Below are 19,296 nucleotides of genomic sequence, written 5' to 3' on the forward strand. Positions count from 1 at the left end.
AACTCAATGTTATTCAGAGGACTGTAAAATAGTTCCCTGTGAATATTGGTCTATAAACTGCCCTAATAATAAGCACCAATGTCCATTCAAAAAGGTAATTATGAGCAAAATAAAACAATAAATGCAATATAGGTCAAAACAAAAGATTAATATCAGAAAAACACATTAAGTCGCACAACATGGCAACTGGTGAAGATTCTCAGTCATCCAGGTCATGGTCATTCCAGAAAAGGTAAAAAAATAAAGCAGCTGGACTTGTTTTTCGTAGTTGAAGACGTTTCGCTTCCTCTCCAGGAAGCTTTCTCAATTCAACAAGCAGTTGGGCAAGCCATTACAAGGCCTTTGTTTGGGCAGTAGTATAAAGCTTGGTACTCCACATTACTCCAGACTTTTTAAATTGAGAAAGCTTCCTGGAGAGGAAGCGAAACGTCTTCAACTACGAAAAACAAGTCCAGTTGCTTTATTTTTTTTACCTTTTCTGGAATGAATAAGGCAACTGTTGAACAATAATATAAAAACACAACTCTTTAGGAGAGATTATGATTAACTCATTTCTAGACATTGGAAACAACGCCTTTTAGCATCATGAAACTATATTTACACAGATCAGATCGCAGAATTACATTTAGTACCTTTTTTTACTACAGGGAGCAAGCAATGTTGGCTGATTTAACAAAGCTCAGTCAGCAGACACAATTAACTACACACCAAAACACCACATTTCCGTCAGTCACCCTAAAACACAGATAACGTCTCAGTCGTTCACCTGTGAGCTCTAACTCGTTAGTTTAGAGGCTGTTTTTACGGGATCTGTGGATCAATGACAACACACATAGAATTCGCGCCATTTTGTTTCAATTTCGCGCCAGTAGGACTTGAGCAGAACGCTCAACCTGATCCACAAGAGCGCATAAGCGCCATCTAGTGGCTCGGTGAGGTAAATCCACAATGTGCTGCAGTCACAAATGAGCGCCACTTTGTTTTAGAGCTTCCTTTGTGTGCTGGAGGAGTCATATTCCCCACAGGGAAGGAAATCAACATGGCGGGGCCAGGGAGTAGCTTGGAGTTGCTATAGCAACACCAAGATTTGGCCTGGTTGCTAAGCAACTCCAAGATTTTGTTATGGAAACCAAAAATAGTAGTAATTTAATAATGGGTTAATTTTAATTTCAAATAGAAAACATTGCTCAACACAGTCATTAACTTAATTAATGACTGTGTTGAGCAGTCCTTATATTCTTTTTACCATAAACAGATCTCGCGATATCATGTAAGGGAGGTTAAGGTAAATCTGTAAAGTGGTCAACTTGAAGAATAACGGTGAGTTTGAAAATGGAGAAGTTTCTCGTTCGGCCAGCCACTCCTGTCTGTCATATAGCAACTGCTAAGCTACCACAACGAAAAAATTCTGGCAGCGCCAACAGAAATCCTAGACATTTACATCCAGGTCCAGATTCTGTAGAGCCCGGCCCTCATGTCCAGGCTCTACAGGGTCACGTACTTCCAGAACTAATCTCTTACAACCTCAACCTAATGGATATTGTCACCTAGGAATATTTACTGGGGAATAAGGTTTGTGAGCCTCTCTCTTAATGACTCATATGAACCAAAGTTCAAATAAAAACTCTGAGACCTTCAGATCAGGACGCTGCTATTGTTCAACTTCTAGGTGCAACCCTTCTTCAACACCTAAATCAGACGAATGCGGTGTTAACAGACGTCTGTAGAGATGAATGGCTGGAAGCTGATGAAGGAACTCAGGTGCGTTGGAACAGGGATGCATCTAGAAGTGACAACTCAGTAGATCTCCAGCACTGGTCAATGGCACCCCTGGTCAGGATTATCCATCCATCCATTGTCTATACCACTTCTTTGATTTAAGGAGACGAAACCAGACTTGCCAACAGTAGAAATAATACTGATCCTTGCTTTTTAGACAGACATTTTGTTGTCATTTCCACCTTGAGAGACAGGAAGGAGTGAAGAATTGAACATGTCTCCCATGAATGAAATACATGCTAACCACTGAAATGTTATTTAAATAGAATTACGCCAGTATTACACATGGAAACACTGCAATAAGTCTCTCACAAACAACAGTCTCACGGTATGTGAGAAGTTGTTTCACATCCGGTTCTGGCCAAGATGCTGAGGAGCCACCGCCCTGAGGAGATGGGGGACAGTCTGTGTTCCATGATGGGGGTCTTTCATCATGTAAGTCGCTCCATCCCTGCATCGGCTCTGCTAGATGTTCCAGAGAGCTAGTAAGTTGCATCCAGTGAGTGGTGCGCTTCACCACTCACCTGTAAAAGTGGTTCCTAATGTTGCAGTTTAGCCCCACCCGTGTCAGTCTCCTCAGATTTTGGTTTTCATTCCTGATAACACTCAAGGTGTTTTTCACACCAGGTAGAGTATTGGAGATGTGAACCCCAAGGTGTGTGAACCTGGTGACCATGTCCATCACTGTGCTAAAGATGTTGAGGATCAGCTTTTTCTCCTTACAATGCTCAGTCTGGTCACTGGTTCCTGCTGGTGATGAGCTCCACCGCTGCTGCTACAACCTCTGCAGACTTCACCGTGAGGGTACTGTCACAGTAGGCTGAAGGTTCAGCCCCGTAGGAACCCAGTGTTGAGGATGACGGGAGTAGATGTTCTGTAACCCTTAAAGACTGATATCAATTTATCAACAAGTCCAACATGCAATTTCAGAGTCAATAATTAGTATCCAATACCATCTCCAGTTTACTGTTTAAAATTGCTGAGTTTCAATCGGATCAACAAGATTTCATTGATACTTTGGGTTCTTCGTGTTGAGAACATCAGAACTACTGTTTTTTCATTGTGATGATCATGGGTAAGATGCTTCCTTTACCCACAATGTTGAAATATGGAAACATCTTGTTAGTGAAGGTGTGTGTGAAGGTGTGTATGTATGTGTCAGTCTCCAGATCAGAGAAGGACAGCTTTCCATTGTCCCAGTCCAGATTCACTCTGATCCTCTGCAGCTTCTTCTGGAGTGAGAGATCCATGAGAGGAGCTGGAGGAGACAGTGCTGAGTATTTACCTCCAGAGAACCAGAGAACCAACCATCCAGAATCTATGTTTCCCTTCCTCTGGACAGACTCTTCTAACACGCCAAGCATCCAGTATTTACTGTCTCCAACATCAATGTCCCAAATGTGGTTCCCTGAGTTGAAGCCCTCAGAACTCAGGACACAACACCATGACCCAAACCTCTCTGGATTATCAGGAAGCTGCTGTTCTTCTCCTAACATCAAACTGGTCAGATCTTCAGACAGGTTGAGTCGTGGATTAGCGGTGTTTGGGTCCAGGATGAGAGGAGTGTAGGAGACCACGTCCTTCATGTTGCTCCATATGTTGAAGGCCAGGTTGCCCAGATGTTTGGCCTGGTCTATCAGAGCTCCTGAGGGCAGCTGTGGATCCTCCAGCAGGGGGCAGCGCTGGACTCTTTCCACTGCAGCCTTGTAGTTGTGCAGGAATAAGACGTCTTCAGCTCTCAGCTCCTCCTCTGTGGCTCTGACTGTGTCTGAAAGAGCTGCTATCTCTCTGCTCAGAGCCTCCATCTTCTCCTTCATCATCCCACTCTTCTGCTCCTCTTCCTCCCTCAGTGCAGCCAGCCTGGCCTCCTCTTCCTCTGCTAGAAACTGATGAAGCTTCTTAAACTGCTCCTTAATCAGCCTCTCTGTGTGTCGGGCCTGGACCTTCATGTGTTCTGCTGTCTGATCAAACTCCTCTAGAACTTTTTCCCTAAGCTCCAGGTTCTTCTTTAAAGTTTCCAGAGTTTCCTGAAGTTCCTTCTTGTATTGCGGAGCAGCTTCATCGATGGGTCTGAAGCTGTGCTTGTTGTGTTTCTCTGAATCTCTGCAGACGAGACACACTGGCTGCTGATGGTCCAGACAGAAGAGTTTGAGTTTCTCAGAGTGCAGACTGCAGAGATCCTCTGAAGCTCTCTGGTCTATAAACGTCTCACATAGGTTGCTCGGAACCGTACTTATTGGTGGATCAAACTTTGAAGATTTTCTCTTACAAACCGGACACTCTTGTGCTGATCTCTCTCTCCACCAGTTCTTCAGACACTCCTTACAGAAGCTGTGGCTACATGACAGAACAACCGGATTCTTAAAGACGTCCTGACAGACCGGACAGCAGAGATCCTCCTCTGATCTGGAAGCCATTTAGTCTCTGAGTGAAGCTGAAAACACAAAAGTCCAAGTCAGTCATCGCTCCCCTCCCTCCTCTACTAACGTCTCTCAAAGTGAGTCTGATAGTGTTCTGGGTCCAACTCACCTGTAGGGTGTGAGTAGCTTGGAGCAGCAATGTTAGACGTTTCCACTTTTCTCTTCTGCAACTGGACTCACTCAGAAGAAGCTACTAGTTTGGTCTGAGGGTGAGACTGATCGTCTTGGAGTCTCTCTGCAGGGACCAACAATCACAAACTGCTTCCTGCTTTAGTTCTTGTGTAACAGAGCAGGGGTGGGGCAAGAACCTGTTTAACGTGCTATTTTCTCCTTAACTGACATGTGTTTTCTTACAGTAAATTTGTCAGAAACTTCCAGATAAGGAAGTACAGACCTTTCTGAACACTGACAAACTGTCATTATTTGTTTTTAGGGGTTTTCTACACAATGCATTCATCTCCTAAATCACGTTGCTTGCTTTGGTTCTGGAACAACTAGATGTTTATAACACAAGAATGAACAGAACCTTCATCAAGCAATGTGAGAGACAAATCTGCAGACTCTTTATAAGCTAATTCAATGTAAGATGCTCCGTCTCTGCCAATGTTCAGCAGAAGACAGAACCCCCAAACAGGTGAGTACAAAGGAAATCCATGGACACCAGTTTCAGAAAGCAGGAATCATCAGCCTTCTTTACAAGAATGACATTAATCTCTGTGCCAAGAATGAGACAAACAAGTGGACCCAAATGGTTCTGGAGAGGCAAAGTGATAAATGGAATGAGCTTTTCTGGCCATACTGTCCCTTCAATGTACTTTACACTAGAAGCGCATCCACCATGTTGAACACAAACACTCACATTCATGCACAGATCAGAAGGTAAACTAGGCATTAGGTGCCATGCCCATGGGCGCATCAACATGTGGCTGGGGAGGAATCTGGAATCAAACCCACAACTTTCTGATAGCTGGGCGACTACTCTTCCCATTGAGCCAAAAGAAGCTTGCAGGAATGTTATGGGAGTTTTTGGTGGAATTCTAAACAATAGTAACTGAGTTCCCATCTTTACTAAATGAGGAGACGGCGGTGATATAGTTCCAGCACTTTTATTGAGAAACAGTGCAGGGATCACATAGATGGAAAGTAATCGCACCCCACGGTCCCGCTGCAGTCTGCGTCTGCCCTGTCTCTGTCTGCCTCGCTTTTCGGGCTTCCCCTAATACTGCACCGTGGCCTTGGTTTGAGACATAACAAAGACAGTCTATCATAGACAATAATCATTCTACGCAGCATTCATCCTTGCACTCGGCAAACAGTGGAACTTATACACAGACATCAGGTCTCCAGGCCTCCTATGTCCGGGAGGTGTGAACTCTTATTACCATCCAGCTCAATTGTCCAGCCTGCGAGGGGGAACCAAGAAGAGGACTGGGGATGAAGAAGCCAGAGAACTCTGATTCCTTATTCTTCAATGGGAGGAGTTGCCTGAAGAGACCCTAAGCGCGATTAGATTATTTTCTGCCTTGTGCCTGAAAGGCCTGAAGGCTTCCTTAACTTTGCGTTCTTGACGTTTTGGACTCTTCTCAAATTGTGTTGCTGTTTGTTTAACTGCTCTGTTCCACTGACTCACATGTTTGATTTTTTTTTTATGTTATGAGATCTACACTTTAATGTTAATCAATATCATGTTGATCAATATGGGTTTATGAAAAAATGGAAACTGTTTGCTTCAGACACACAAAGATCTATGGTTTATGCACCTTTTTGATTTGATATAGGAAGAACCAGGATCGGATTGGCTCTAAAGATCCTTTAATATTAGCTGGTAACGTTAACACTTAGATTCAATACAGGGTTTTCAGGCTCAGGTTGGCCGAGAGCAGATCTCCTTGGGAGGGGGGCCTTGCCAGTTTTTACTACCCCTGGGGGGTAGCGTTTTATGTTGTTCCCCTGCCCGCACTGAACCTCTCCTGCCATTGCTCCTGGTGTTGTAAGTTTGGAGTGGTGGATTATTGTCCATCGTAGGGGTGAGTGGCGAAAGGAGTAGGAGGGTATTCAGGGTGGGGATGAGTAGACGGATTTGACCTTGGTTACTGAACAGGTTTAGCTTATCTTAGTCTAATGTAATTTTAAAATAATGTGCGCATAGGTACCTAAAACAGGACTTACCTAATTAGATGAATCCTAAATTGTAGATAAAAGCTAAACCTTTGATCGTGTGTGTTAACCCTCTAAGAAGCATTCATGTTGATCTATACTAAAAGTTCCAGCACTGCCCGGTTCCAACACGGGAACCCTTTGGGTCCCACTTTACGAGTTTACAGAAATGGTTCCTCTGTGTTTTGTTCACATTTTCAAGTGATGGGTCATCTCTTTTTGTTTTGATGCTGACAATGCCATCATCAAAAAAAAAAAAAAAAAAAAGAGAGGAATGTTATAAGAATTATTATGCTGAAGTAACTATGGCCTCACACCTCTCGGAGGCCATAGTGACTAGTGAAGGAACCACACCTGAGATCTTGGCCAGAATGACCACAGTCTTCCAAAGCACTATGATCATAACCAAAGGAACTTGTCGTGTTTCACACAGTTTGCTTTTCTTGGCGTGGTAAGAGGTCGCTAGCCTAGCTTTAGCCTAGCTTTAGCCTCACAATGGCTTTCTGTCTAAGTATCCCCCATCTCCTGCTCTCTGTTTCAGATGTTTAGTTATTCCTCTGCCTCCTTTAGTGATAATGGCACATGCAATAAATGTAGTGTTTTTGTAGCTTTGGAGGCAAGGGTGTCAGAATTGGAGACCCGGCTATGTGCTGTTGGAAAATCAGCTGATAGCCGAGGCCCCTTAGCTAGCGCGTAGCCAGAGATTAACTTCACGCAGCAGTCCTCCAGCAGCAGCACCCGAACAGCCGGGTACCCAGACCGGCAGGGTGACGGTTCGTAGGAAGCATAGCTCTAGATTCCAGCCTGCATTTCTAACAAATTTTCCCCACTCAGCAACACACCCGCTGACAAGCCAACTCTGATTATTGGCAGCTCTATAGTCAGAAACGTGGCACTAGAGAAACCAGGGACCATAGTTAAATGCCTGCCAGGGGCCAGAACGGGCGACATAGAATCCTACCTGAAACTGCTGGCTAAGGATAAGCGTAAATACAGTAAGATTGTTATTCATGCTGGCGGTAATGACACCCGGTTACGCCGATCGGAGGTCACTAAAGTTGGTGTTGCTTTGGTGTGTGAGTTTGCTAAAACAATGTCAGACTCCGTAATTTTTTTTGGTCCCCTGCCTGATCTGACCAGTGACGACATGTTTAGCCACAAACTTGCCCAATCAAGGGTTTTTAAGTGCTACAGCCCTGCTTAGCTGGTGAACAATTTTTACCGCTTTTGTCTAAAAAAATCTGAGGATGCATGATGTACTCCCATAAAATGCCTTAATTTTCCAAGGAACCATCCAACAACAATCTCCGTATGTATTTTGACTGTCATGGTTATAGAAAAGCACTGCTACTTTATGGGTAATTCTATCGCTGAGAGTGATGCCCCATAAAGTACCGCCTCCCACACTGATTGGTCCCATCTGTTTTAGACCTTACCAAACTGACTTACCCACAGTCTGTCCTCTGCTCAACCATCACTGTCTGGTTTGGATCTGCCACTAAAAAGGACCATGCCAGACCGCAACATACAGTCAGGACTGCAGTAAAGTTCATCTGTGCCAACCTGCCCTCCATTCAGGACCTGTACATTTCTGTACATTCAAAGTCAGGAAACTGGCAAGAAAGGTCACCACAGATCCATTTCACCCAACGGTCTAAACAACTTCTCCCCTCTGGTAGGAGCTACAGAGCAGGGTACACCAAAACCAAGACTCGAACAATTTCTTCCCACAATCCATCATTCTAATGAACAGCTGACAACAGAAAACGCCTGTGAAATAACCCTGTAAGTTTCTCTATTCAGCCACTTATCTGTTATTTAATAATTATTCTTTATTGCAGCGCATCATAATGTTCATATTGTATACACTGTATTAACAAATCTACCTAACTCAAATACATAACACTCATCACACTGTGGAAATTTATGTTTTTATGTGTATGATGTATGTAAAAATTTGCACTCTGCTCATCTGTTTGCTTGTTTATAGCACGTTCATATGTGTCCTCTATTCTGCAGGCTGTTCGATTTTTACAACTTAACAGTTGCGTTCTTGTTTTATTTTCTTTGGCATATCATGAGCATTGCACAACCCAGAGTCAAATTCCTCGTATGTGCTCGTGAATCTGGCTTATAAAGATCAGTCTGAACTAGTACCAACAGAGAACGAGAGCTCCTGACAGGCCAACTGAACAGTAGGAACAGGAATCTTTACTCTGATATCAGCCAGAGAAGGAGGAGGCTGAGGCCTATCAAAACTAGGAAAATCACCCTAAAGTCCAGCACACTCAGATTATATGCCAAGCAGGAGGGGGGAGGCTGGGGACTAGTAAATGATTCAGCCTCCGTCCACCATCCTTTAGTACACCAGGAAAATCCAGACTGATGGGAACCCTACCGGACATTATGATGGTGATGAGAGTACCACTATTTGAGTCAAAACTGTGCAAGCATCAACTGAGATCAGCCGAGCTGTGCAAGCTTAAACAAGTAGGTGGAACTACGCCTGTAGTTTTCCTCGGCCATGACAAATCTCGACTTGAGGAGAAAAGTAGAAGCACTTAAGGCTAACTCTTGTCTTTTAGTGCCACTCTAGGTCACAACCCACTCACTCATATTACATAGGTGTTTTTGAGGGCAGCCCGTACGGAACATCGATACCCACCAAGTGCTGCATGTTGACCTGAAGAATCGTGTAATATCTCAAATCAAGCCGATACTTAAGTCAAAACTTACACTTTTCTGCTTTAATTTTATCAGAGATGCATTTAAAAGACCACAGCTGGAGACCGCAGGACTAAACCCTCAAGCTGAGCGGCTTCAGTTTACAGGAGCCACCTGATCAGAGGCCAAGGAAATAAAACTTGGGACTAAACCAAAGATTTTGGCTTTTTCTATCTGTCGCATACATCACAGCTTTTAGCCTGAGGTATGGACAGAGGTACATGTTTTTGGTAGTATTTTTTTTAATTTTGATCAGGCACAAAAAACCTCCAAAAGTCAAGTTCAGATGGGAAGACCTCGGTTTAAAGTTTTGCTTCCACTGAATTGTCACACAAATTTTGAGCGATCTTTCAAAACTTCGCAAAAAAGAAAAATGTGAATTAGCCGTTTCCATCCACTGGTTTGGAGCAAATTAACCGGGCTATGCAAGTTTTGTCAGATGTTTTGCGCAGCTGCAACAAACAGGAAGTAGAGGCCGCGTATTAGCATATCTGAGAAAGATGGAGAGGTTTTGAGAAACATGACTTTTCTATTGAGATACTTAAAAATACACATAAAAAATTGATCAAACAGGGTTTATGTCTCAGCTGTAGGACTTAAACAGCTAAATATCAAATTATTAAAAGTGTTTATCTCCTTAAAAAAAACACAACTGATTATAAATCACAATTTTTAATATGTATAAAAACAGGAACATGAAGTTTTCTACACAGGACAAATCCTACGGAGACAGACGGACGAGTGGATCAATGCTGGACGACCTCGTTGCTTCATGCTTCCTGTCGGTGATCCAAGTTCACGAGGTCTCCTGTGAGGCTGATCAGATCTGGAAACCGTCTGCTCCACTGAGAAGCTTCTCATTCACACTCTGTACACAACGTGACGGCTCGTGTCTCTCTGTATGAGTTTATCGGGGCTCCAGGACACATTCAGCCCAGGCGGCGGTCAGTCCATCCCTCCGATGTTGTGCTGCTTGAACGTCTGTGAGACCAGAGTCCCTGCAGGAGAACAAAGCACCGTCAGAGGCGCTGAGCAGAAGCTGCTTCAATCAACTCTTGTTTACACCCTTTAACAAAAGGGACATAATCCACCACTGATAGAAACGAGGAGTTTCTAATCCATGTTAAATGTCAAATTAAGATGTTTCTCACCATTAAACCACAGGGACATTCAGTTGTATGTCAAGATATGTTGCATTTCAACTGCACCCTGCTCATTGGTGGCTAGAGTCTCTAAAAGTAGAATGGGAGGCAGATCCTTTAGCTATCAGGCTCCTCTCCTGTGGAACCAACTCCCAGTTTTGGTCCGTGAGGCAGACACCCTGTCTACTTTTAAGACTAGGGTTAAAACTTTTCTTTTTGACAAAGCTTATAGTTAGAGTGGCTCATGTTACCCTGAGCTATCTCTATAGTTATGCTGCTATAGGCTTAGGCTACTGGAGGACATCATGGTCTATTTCTCTCACTCTGCTGAGTTCTCCTACTGCTCTCCAATCTGCATTGTTTGTTATTTCAGCTTTTAACTTTTTGTTCTCTGTCATTTTCTCTCCATAGAAGGTACACCTGGTCTGGTGTTCTGTTAGCTGTGACATCATCAGGGGAGGCAGATCATCCTCTATTACCATCTCACATAGAAAGTACTCCTGGGTCAATGTGAGCTTCTGTGCTTTCTGTGTCTCTGCTCTGTCTTCTCTAACCCACAGTGGGTCTTTTGTAATATTTCCCTCTAATAATACTTGTTGCTAAAAATAATTTATAAATAAACTTGCCTTGAAAGGCTCGATTGAGAAGTTTTATAAAATATGGTAACCCTTTTCATTTATTGTGAAATCACACAGTATCGTGTATTGCCCGGCTGATTTATGATTTCGTTATTGTGGAAGGATGTTTTTCTGGGGGGGGGGGGGGGGTTAACCAACACTGTGTTAATTGTCGTCAGATACTACGCCTGTTGAGTAAAAAGAAGCTGGAACAGAAGCTCACATTAGTACCAACACAGGACGGCAGACAGAACCCGAGCAGCACCACAGCAGATAAACATTCGTGTCACGCAGAAAGCCCGCGGAGCGAGGCGGGAGTGGGAGCAGGAGGGTCAAAGGCCAAGCAGGAAGTTCATTTAGACCAATCAGCTCGCCCGCAGGGAAACAAGCCGCAGAGAAAAGCCTGTCGGCGCCGGGATGACTCTGCAGACCCGAGGCCGACGGTAACGGCTTTAAACGACGGTGATTCGATCAGAGAGAGGCTGCAGTTGTGAGGTTTGGCTGCAGAAAGCCACAGTCTGCTGACGATTTCAATCACAAAACTGTTTCTAACTTATCAGGCTGAACCAAAATACTGTTTAGTAAAACTCAACAAAACCAAAAGGTGATAAAAATAAAATAGAAACAGCAGAAAACCATCGGGACAGTCTCCATCAAGTCCCGCTTATCCCCAGACCTCCGTCCCCTCAGCAACGTTCTGGGCGACCCTAAGGCGTTCCCAGCCCAGACGGGATGCATAGAGCCTCCAGGGAGTTCTGGGTCTTCCCCTGGTTCTCCTCAGAGAACCAGGGGAAGACCAGGGGAAGACGCTCGACCCGTCTTCAGACGGGACGAGGCCAGAGCATCGAAAGCTCCTGAAATGTTCACTTCAAAGGAAGTACCGTATTTTCTGGACTATAAGGCCCACTTAAAATCCTTAAATCTTCTCTACAATTGATGGTGCGCCTTATATCTGTGCTTACTGACTGATTCTATGTGGAACAATGCGCTCATAAACCTGTTAAAATGTGTAAGCAAGACTAGCCGCTCCGCTCAATGGATATTCTGAGGACCCCTGAGCTGTCTACCAGACTGCCTGACTGTAATGTCTAAACTAGAAGTGCATTCATGTAAGGCAGCCTGGAGTACGCGCTAGCAACAATAAACCTGGTAAGTTAATTAAATATAAAGTTACGTTTATTTAGGCCTGATGTTAGAAACAGGGCAGTGTAGTCCAGCTACTCTGTCTCAGATCCTCACATGTAGAGACGTAGAGTAACAGACTGTGGCTTTGCAGCAGCAGGCGGCTCTCTGTCAGGGAGCTGGGTGGTTCAGGGTGGGGTGGGGGGGTGGAAGCGGCACACAGGGGGGGGGGCTTTGGAAACAGGCCGGGTTTGTTAAGCAGGTCAGCAGGGCGAGCAGCGCTCCCACACTCAGCAGCAGCAACAGCAGGGCCGGATGTGGGCTTACCTGTAGCCAGGGCCCCCTCTGCCCTGACCTTCATCCCTCCTTCTCCTCCTCCTCCTCCTACTCCTCCTCCCGGGCCAGAGCTGTTCAGGGCCTCGGGCCCCATGGGGAAGGAGGGCCGTTCACCCTTGTAGGGCTTTGGCCTGAAGGAGAAGTCTTTGTCTTTACCTTTGGAGCCTTTGGGCCGGCCTGCGGTCTTCTTCTTTGATTTGCTGTCCCCCTTCACGCCCAGTAGGGGGTGCACTTCTGAGAAGATAAATAAAAAAGGTCCGACCTTCAGAACACTGGCAGAACTTTAAGTTGAAGAGATTCTGGGACAAAAAGAGTCTTTTAAATGGGAAGCAGCTAATGCATTCAGCAGCTAAAGTCGAAACTTGTTGAGAAAACAAGAATAAAAGCAAAAATCTCCACATTAGCTTCAGACGTGCAGCAGAACCAGATAACTTTCTATCTGCTGTCCTGTCGTACCGTCACTGGGCACCCCCTGCAGTTCAATGGTGGTAGTGCGGGCCTTCTTCTTGGCCGGGCCTCCTTCAGACGAGGGCTGCCTCTGCTTCTTATCCCCGCCGGCCAGCGCCTCCTCGGCGGCGCCGGGCTGGACCGCGGCGTCCGGCGGAGGACCGAAGGGGTTCTCCTCGGGGTCTTCGACCTCGGGGGCGATGGGCAGGTACAGCAGGGCCCGGTTGTCCTCCAGCTCTTCATCACTGCAGACACAACACAAGGATGGCAGGCATGTTTAGGAAGAATTAAAAACATAAAAAGGTTCAAAGTCAAGAGCAGAATCTCTATGGTCTTATCAAACAGAAAATAAAAACACAAATCATGAAGATAATTTATAATCTAACAGTTAAAATGAGTCTCAAGTTGATGGGAAAATGATTCTGCTTAAACATTAAACACTGAAACCATCCGATTCTCCCAGTTTAGAAGCTTTACTAAAACTTTAAACTAAACAAAACCTAGTTTTAAGGAAGTGTTTTCACAAAATCGTGATCATTTTCCTGCCATCAGTATTTAGCCCCAGAATAACTGGACCTGGTGGTCAGACCCGGTGCCTAAATTATAAACCTAAAATCAACTTTAATAGGATTTTGTGTGATTGTGACAAAATCAAAGTGTTTTTTAACTGATGAGTGGATAAAAATTATCTATGGTTTATAATTAATCTGAAACAAACTTTGATGTTGAACATTTTACAAACACAGTAACAATATAAGTCGTTTAAATATTCCACTAAAATAAACTCCTGGTTCAGAACTTTGTGGAAGATCTACAGATGGAAATGTTTGTTTTACGCAAAACAGCAGAAACTCAGTCAAACGGCACAGAGAGCATGTGGGAACATCCAGCTTCAAGCCTTGTGACTGAACTTTGACTAGGCCATGACTCTGCTTTGATCCAAGCCATCCCATAATATCTCCAGCTGCAGGTTCAGGCTGGTTCACCTGCTGGAAGGTGAACCTCCACCCACTCTCAGGTCTGCAGCCTCTAGCAGGTTTTCCTCCAGGATGGTCCTGGATTCAGCTCCACCCAGCTGCCCACAGCATGACGCTGCCACCACCATGCTTCGTTTTAACAGTTAGCAGCTTCTACCAGGTTAGCTGCGTCTCCATCATGGTTTGTAATGAACTGTTTTCTAACGGCTTCTCTTCAACAAAGACCGTCTTCTGGCCTCAGATCTGTGCAGCTCTCACAGATGTCGACAGATTCTCAGTTCCTTTGGTCTTCATGATGTTCTCTGGTCACTAGTGTTTAGAACAGCTGCATTCATGCAGATTAAACCACACACACTGCAAAAAGAGAACTAAAAGTAAGTAAAAATGTCTTGAAATTAGTGTATTTGTCCTTGATTTTAAGAGCTAAATAAGGAATGAGTAATTTTACCCCTAAAATTAGATAATTAGACATCCTGCACTTGAAATAAGATGATGGAGATGAGTTGTTCCTATTTTAAGTGCAAAAATCTTATTCCATTGGCAAATAGTCTTATTTAGCTTCTCTAATTTAACTTTTAGTTCCCTTTTTGCAGAGCACAGAGTTGGACTCTGATCATCAGTCAGAGGACTTCTCCAGGCAGCTGTTTGCTCTGGGTTTTATTTAAGGGTATCAGTGTGAAGGGGGCTGAAATCTAATGCATGCTACACTATCAGGGGCTCTGGTCTACGACATAAAATGCCGCCCCGCATCTTTAGATGGTTTACCTGCTGCAGAAAGCAACTATAGGATCGACGGTGGTCACGTCCACCTCTTCGTCCTCCGCGGCGTCTGCGCCTGAAACGCGACCAAAGGTTCAGCTCTGAGCCGCCAGAAGCCACATCTCTACTAAAAATCTAAAACAGAACCCGTCTCGGTACCCGTCTGCTCCGGCTCGCTTTTGTCTTCGTCCTCAATGTCGAACTCGGACTCCCGCTCCTCGTACTCCACGTTCTCATCCAGCTCCTTGAAGTCCGGAGCGAAGGCGCTCCAGTTCTCCTGCAGAGAACCCAAACAGGAAACACGCCGTCAGCTGATTGGCTCCCCGGGACTAAACCGGCTCGTGACCGCCACCCACCACTTGGTTCTGGGCCCAGATGGAAACCACTCCGCTGGAGATGGAGGCGATGATGGGTCGGACCGGGTGCCACTGGAAGACAGCAGGTGGGCGTCACTGACAGACGCTCATTAGCGGCATTCAGAAAGCCTTGCTAGCCTCTAAGGTGCTTACGGCCACGTCCAGCAGCAGCTCTCCTCTGGTGCCGTGCAGGATCTTCACCAGGTTCCCGATGCTCTTCTCCCAGATGTAGAGGGCGTGCTGCCGGGCCGAGCCGGCCACGATGTACTCCCCGTCGCCTGAGAAACAGCAGCGCTTCCACGGAGTCCTGGGCAGAGGAAGCGTTAGAAACCTGTCAGGAGCCAGCAGCCCCTCGGAAGCTCAGGTAAAGGCTGGGGGGGGGGGGGGACCTGACGCACCTGTTGACCAGATCCTGCAGTTTCTGCATGGGTTCTGGCTCGCCGTCCCGGCCGCAGGTCAGGATCTCCCTGCCGTCGTACACCCTGATGATCCGGTCGGCTGTGTTTATCAGAAAGCAGCTGTGGGGGGGAAAGGAAGGCGTCAGCGATCGGTTTTTAACGGCAGCAGCTTCCTGCACGTCGATCATGTCCTCAGAACGTGACACGTCTCACCTGCCCTTCCGTGCAAACTCGATGGATTTGATGGCGGTGGTGTTGCTGGTGCCGGTCGTCACTCTGAAGGACGCCACCAGCTCCTGGGTGTTTGTGTTTAACACCAGAATCTGCAGCACCACACAGAGAAGGTCAGGTGATTCTGACGCCCTCACATCCCCCCCCCCCCCCCCCCCCCCCCCCACCCCAGAGAACATGGAGCCGGTGCCCCCCCCCCCCCCCTTACCTTTCCTTTGGCGTTGCCGGTGTAAATGTATTCCCCCCGCCGGTCGAAGGCCGCCACCACGTTCAGATCCGAGTCATCGTCCACCGGCAGGACGACGTGTTTAGAGTCGGACAGCGTCAGCAGCACCGGAGCCGACTTCATGGGACAGACGAGCACCTTGTCTCTGAAACACAAACCCGACGCACACTAGGGTTTAATCCCGGGAAATGTTATGACGGGAAACGGGCAATGAAAGTAAAAAAAAAAATCCAGTGCGCGTCTATTGTTGTCTTACGGTAACGTTGCATTCAGTAGCCTACTGCCTAAGGAGGATGTCTACTGCCAGCTTTGTATAGGAGCATTTTAAAAAGGTTGAAAATGAAAACGCAAAGTGCATGTTGTGTGACCGGATTGTTCAGGGGGGTCGACAAGTGGATTGTGCAGACATTTAGAATCTCATCGTAGTAAAGTTCCTGAGGAAAGCCCATCAACAAAACGTCTGAAAACGCTAGATGGCTACTTTAGCAAAGCTAGCAAGTCACTAGGTGAAATACTAGCGGAGATGGCAGCTTTTGATGGATTTACGTTTAATAGTATGGCAAAATGTCTCGGATCAGCACTTAAGAGAGATGGACATATATATGGACATACGCGCGCGCGTGTGTGTGTCTGAGCCCTCCCATCTGCGGAGGACGCACCTCAGAGCGCACCAGAGGCATAACTACAAAAAACAGCTATTTCCCGGGATTTGATACATATCATTTTCGGGAAAAATATTAAATCCTAACGCAGACTGAGCAAAGCGTCCAGAAACTCACGTGTCCCTCGGATGATACTGCAGCTTGAGGATGGGGGAGGGAAAGCGGAACCTCTGGTCACAGTCTCCGGTCAGGACGTCCCACTGGGAGACGATGTTGTCCGTCGAGGCGCTCACCAGCTTGTGACCGTCCCGACTCCAGCTGGACCGAACACACACGCGGGGGGGGGGGGGGGGGGGGGTTAAGACCAGGCGAGGCAACGGCACAGCAACGTTTACGAGCCTGAGCGGCTGCTTCTCACCACAGGGAGCAGACGGGGTGGATGTGAGCGCTGATGATCTTGGCGATTCCCCGCGTGAGGAAGTCCCAGATGACGATGCGGCCGTCGTTGCAGCCGACAGCCAGCAGGGTGCCCCAGCGGTTAAAGGTGCAGGTGAGGGCCATGCTGATGCAGTCCAGGGTGCCATCTGCCTCCTGAACACAAAGGTAGCAGCAGGGCATCAAAACCAGGAGCTACAGGGAACCAGGAAGTCAAAGTAGCATCAAAACACGGCCGCTTACCTCTGGGTAGTTCTGCCCGAACGATTCTGCAAAAAAAAAAAAAAAAAAAAACACAAACAGATTAAACATTAATGTCATCAAAGCAGCAACAAGTATTAACAGAGACGCAGCAGGAAGAGAACTCCAGCGTGTCAGACACTGAAACGTTCAGAGAAAACGACAGCAGGGTTTCCCCTAGTGACACTTTGCCAAAAATCTAAACTACGATTTAATCTCTGCGTTAACCACGAGCAGCAAAAATGGCCGCTAGATAAAGATGTTTGTAAACAAGGACCGTTTAAAACAAGAAATTTAACTGTTTTTATTAACCAAAATATTAATATTCATGAGAACAGCTTTTAATTGAGTTGGACATCAATACTTGTTGAACATAAAGTGCAACCAACCAACAAGTTTGACCAGAACCTAATGCTACGGTGAGATTCCTGAAAGTTTCTGGTAAAACAAAACAAAAAAATATGATTATAAGCAAATAATAAACTAGTTTATCTCACTGCTGCAGCTCTCTTCCCTTCCATGTGGAGCAAACCCACTTTAAACATTTTACCGACACCTAAAGGACGTTTCTGATCCATTAATTGTTTAAACCACTTCTTGTTTAAAAAGTTGACGTTACGTTAAAGTTGCCCGCTTTTAGAAAACCTTGACATTGCAACAATATTAGTAAATAATGCAACAAACATCTCAGTTGCAATGAATCCACGATTCCCTCCTCGCCTTTTCATATATGCTCCTTTGATCTTTAACATTTGGGGAACTATAATCTGTTTCAGGCGTGGGCTTCTGCAGCAGGCTGAATACTGATGATAAAAATGACCATATTCCGCAGAATACACAAAGTTACAAGATTAGAACTTCTTATATACTTAAGAATTGTCTTTTTTGTCTAATCAGTACTGTGTAGTTTTCCCATTCTCCATATAATTTCTTCACAGCTTTCTACTTATTTTACTATTAACAATGCTGTTATTAAACTGCGCTTATTTGTGCTTCTATTTGCACTTTTCTGACATTACATTATTATTGTTATTATTATTATTATTATTATTATTATTATTATTATTATTATTATTGTTATGGCCAAAAATGAACAAGAAATTGTTTTTGGTCCAATATATGTTAACAAAGTTAAAGGCCAACAATAAATGAGGTTAAAACTGCAGAAAACATGCAATCAACCTAATTATACTCAGAATTTTAGTATGTGTGTTAAAATCTGTGACTAAAGCCTTCAAGCTTCTTAAGCACGCCGTTTAACCAAAGGCATTCTGTCAAAAAGACACCCAGAAACATCGATGCAGGCTTTTATTTTTGGCAGATTGCTGTAAAGGTGTCTTCTTTGCTGCCAGAGGGCAATTGATAATTTCCCTGCAGACACTTTTGAGTGATGTCAGTTATTTTGTCTAATCATTTTCTGAGTTTCTTTTTACACATTAATTTTACTTCATTGTTTACTTTTAACGGTTTTCGTTTGATAACATTTTTCTTACATGAACACTTGAAATCCCCTTTTGTATGAAAGGTGGTAAACAAACTACATTTGCCTTGTTCTTTAATAAGTCAAATGCTTTGGCTCCATTTGACATTGATGTTTTTATCCTGGAGATACGTCCAGTTTTAAACAGTTTGATTATTATATAGTCAGCTGGCGGCATATATCCTCACTGTTACAAAGGTGTCAGTAGATTTAATATAACCGAACAATGTATGGATGCTAAATGTGGCTAGCTGACAGTTTTATGCTTCCATAAAAATAATAATAATACAAAAAATTATAATATGTAAATATTCATCAGATTGTTGCCAATTCACCCGTTGAGTCTAAACAGCTAAACGTGAGTAAACAATCTTAACTGTTTATAATTTTAATTTCATTCTTATCTTAGCTGTTAGCATCCTTGGCTAACAGACGATGCTAACCACAACAAGAGCGGAGCGCCGCAGCAAAACTGCGCCGTAGAAACACAACAAAAGCCTCTTCTCATAATTACCGAGCAGCTCTAGATTCATCGCTGGGTTTCCAAGGATCCACAGCCCCCTAAAGCCCGATTTCTTACAATATTTCAGTCAATTCTACTCGTTTTTGTTAACATTTGCTGCAACTGCCCAGAGAGTGGCGCCACTGAGGACCCCAAACATAGCGACCGAGCAGGCGCCTGAACTAAATGATCCCGATTCAAGGATCGCTTGTGTCGAGTTAAACGCCTCAAAGTAAAATATGAATAAAACAATTATTTACGGGTGTCAATGAAATAAAAATCACAAAACTACCAATCAAACAAATTAAATTCCATTATATGCCATAAATATCCATAATTATTTGAA

General features: G+C 44.8%; 2 protein-coding genes across 3 annotated transcripts; both read right to left on the reverse strand.

Moving 5' to 3' along the window:
- Positions 1-418: 418 nt before the first annotated feature.
- Positions 419-4,874, reverse strand: LOC105920323 (nuclear factor 7, brain-like). The gene is made up of 2 exons (XM_012855889.3): positions 4,309-4,874; positions 419-4,213 (listed from the first exon to the last, which is right to left on the reverse strand). Exon 2 carries the CDS (start codon positions 4,194-4,196, stop codon positions 2,826-2,828), a length of 1,371 nt encoding a protein of 456 aa, XP_012711343.2. The 5' UTR covers positions 4,197-4,213; positions 4,309-4,874; the 3' UTR covers positions 419-2,825.
- A 4,866-nt stretch (positions 4,875-9,740) lies between these two features.
- Positions 9,741-19,121, reverse strand: LOC118567159 (retinoblastoma-binding protein 5). 2 transcript variants are annotated; one of them, XM_036151607.1, is made up of 14 exons: positions 18,963-19,121; positions 16,972-16,997; positions 16,712-16,884; positions 16,471-16,611; positions 15,674-15,836; positions 15,448-15,557; positions 15,235-15,354; positions 14,990-15,143; positions 14,837-14,908; positions 14,640-14,757; positions 14,487-14,556; positions 12,754-12,989; positions 12,289-12,531; positions 9,741-10,078 (listed from the first exon to the last, which is right to left on the reverse strand). In XM_036151607.1, the coding sequence occupies exons 1-14, from the start codon at positions 18,979-18,981 to the stop codon at positions 10,026-10,028; spliced, it is 1,698 nt and encodes a 565-aa protein (XP_036007500.1). In that variant the 5' UTR covers positions 18,982-19,121; the 3' UTR covers positions 9,741-10,025. The 2 variants fall into 2 exon arrangements, with proteins under 2 accessions (XP_036007500.1, XP_036007501.1); XM_036151608.1 differs by having other exon boundaries at positions 9,742-10,078; positions 12,454-12,531; positions 18,963-19,120.
- Between the last annotated feature and the right edge of the window lie 175 nt (positions 19,122-19,296).

The sequence above is a fragment of the Fundulus heteroclitus genome, chromosome 20 (assembly GCF_011125445.2).
Source record: "Fundulus heteroclitus isolate FHET01 chromosome 20, MU-UCD_Fhet_4.1, whole genome shotgun sequence".
Taxonomy (NCBI): domain Eukaryota; kingdom Metazoa; phylum Chordata; class Actinopteri; order Cyprinodontiformes; family Fundulidae; genus Fundulus; species Fundulus heteroclitus.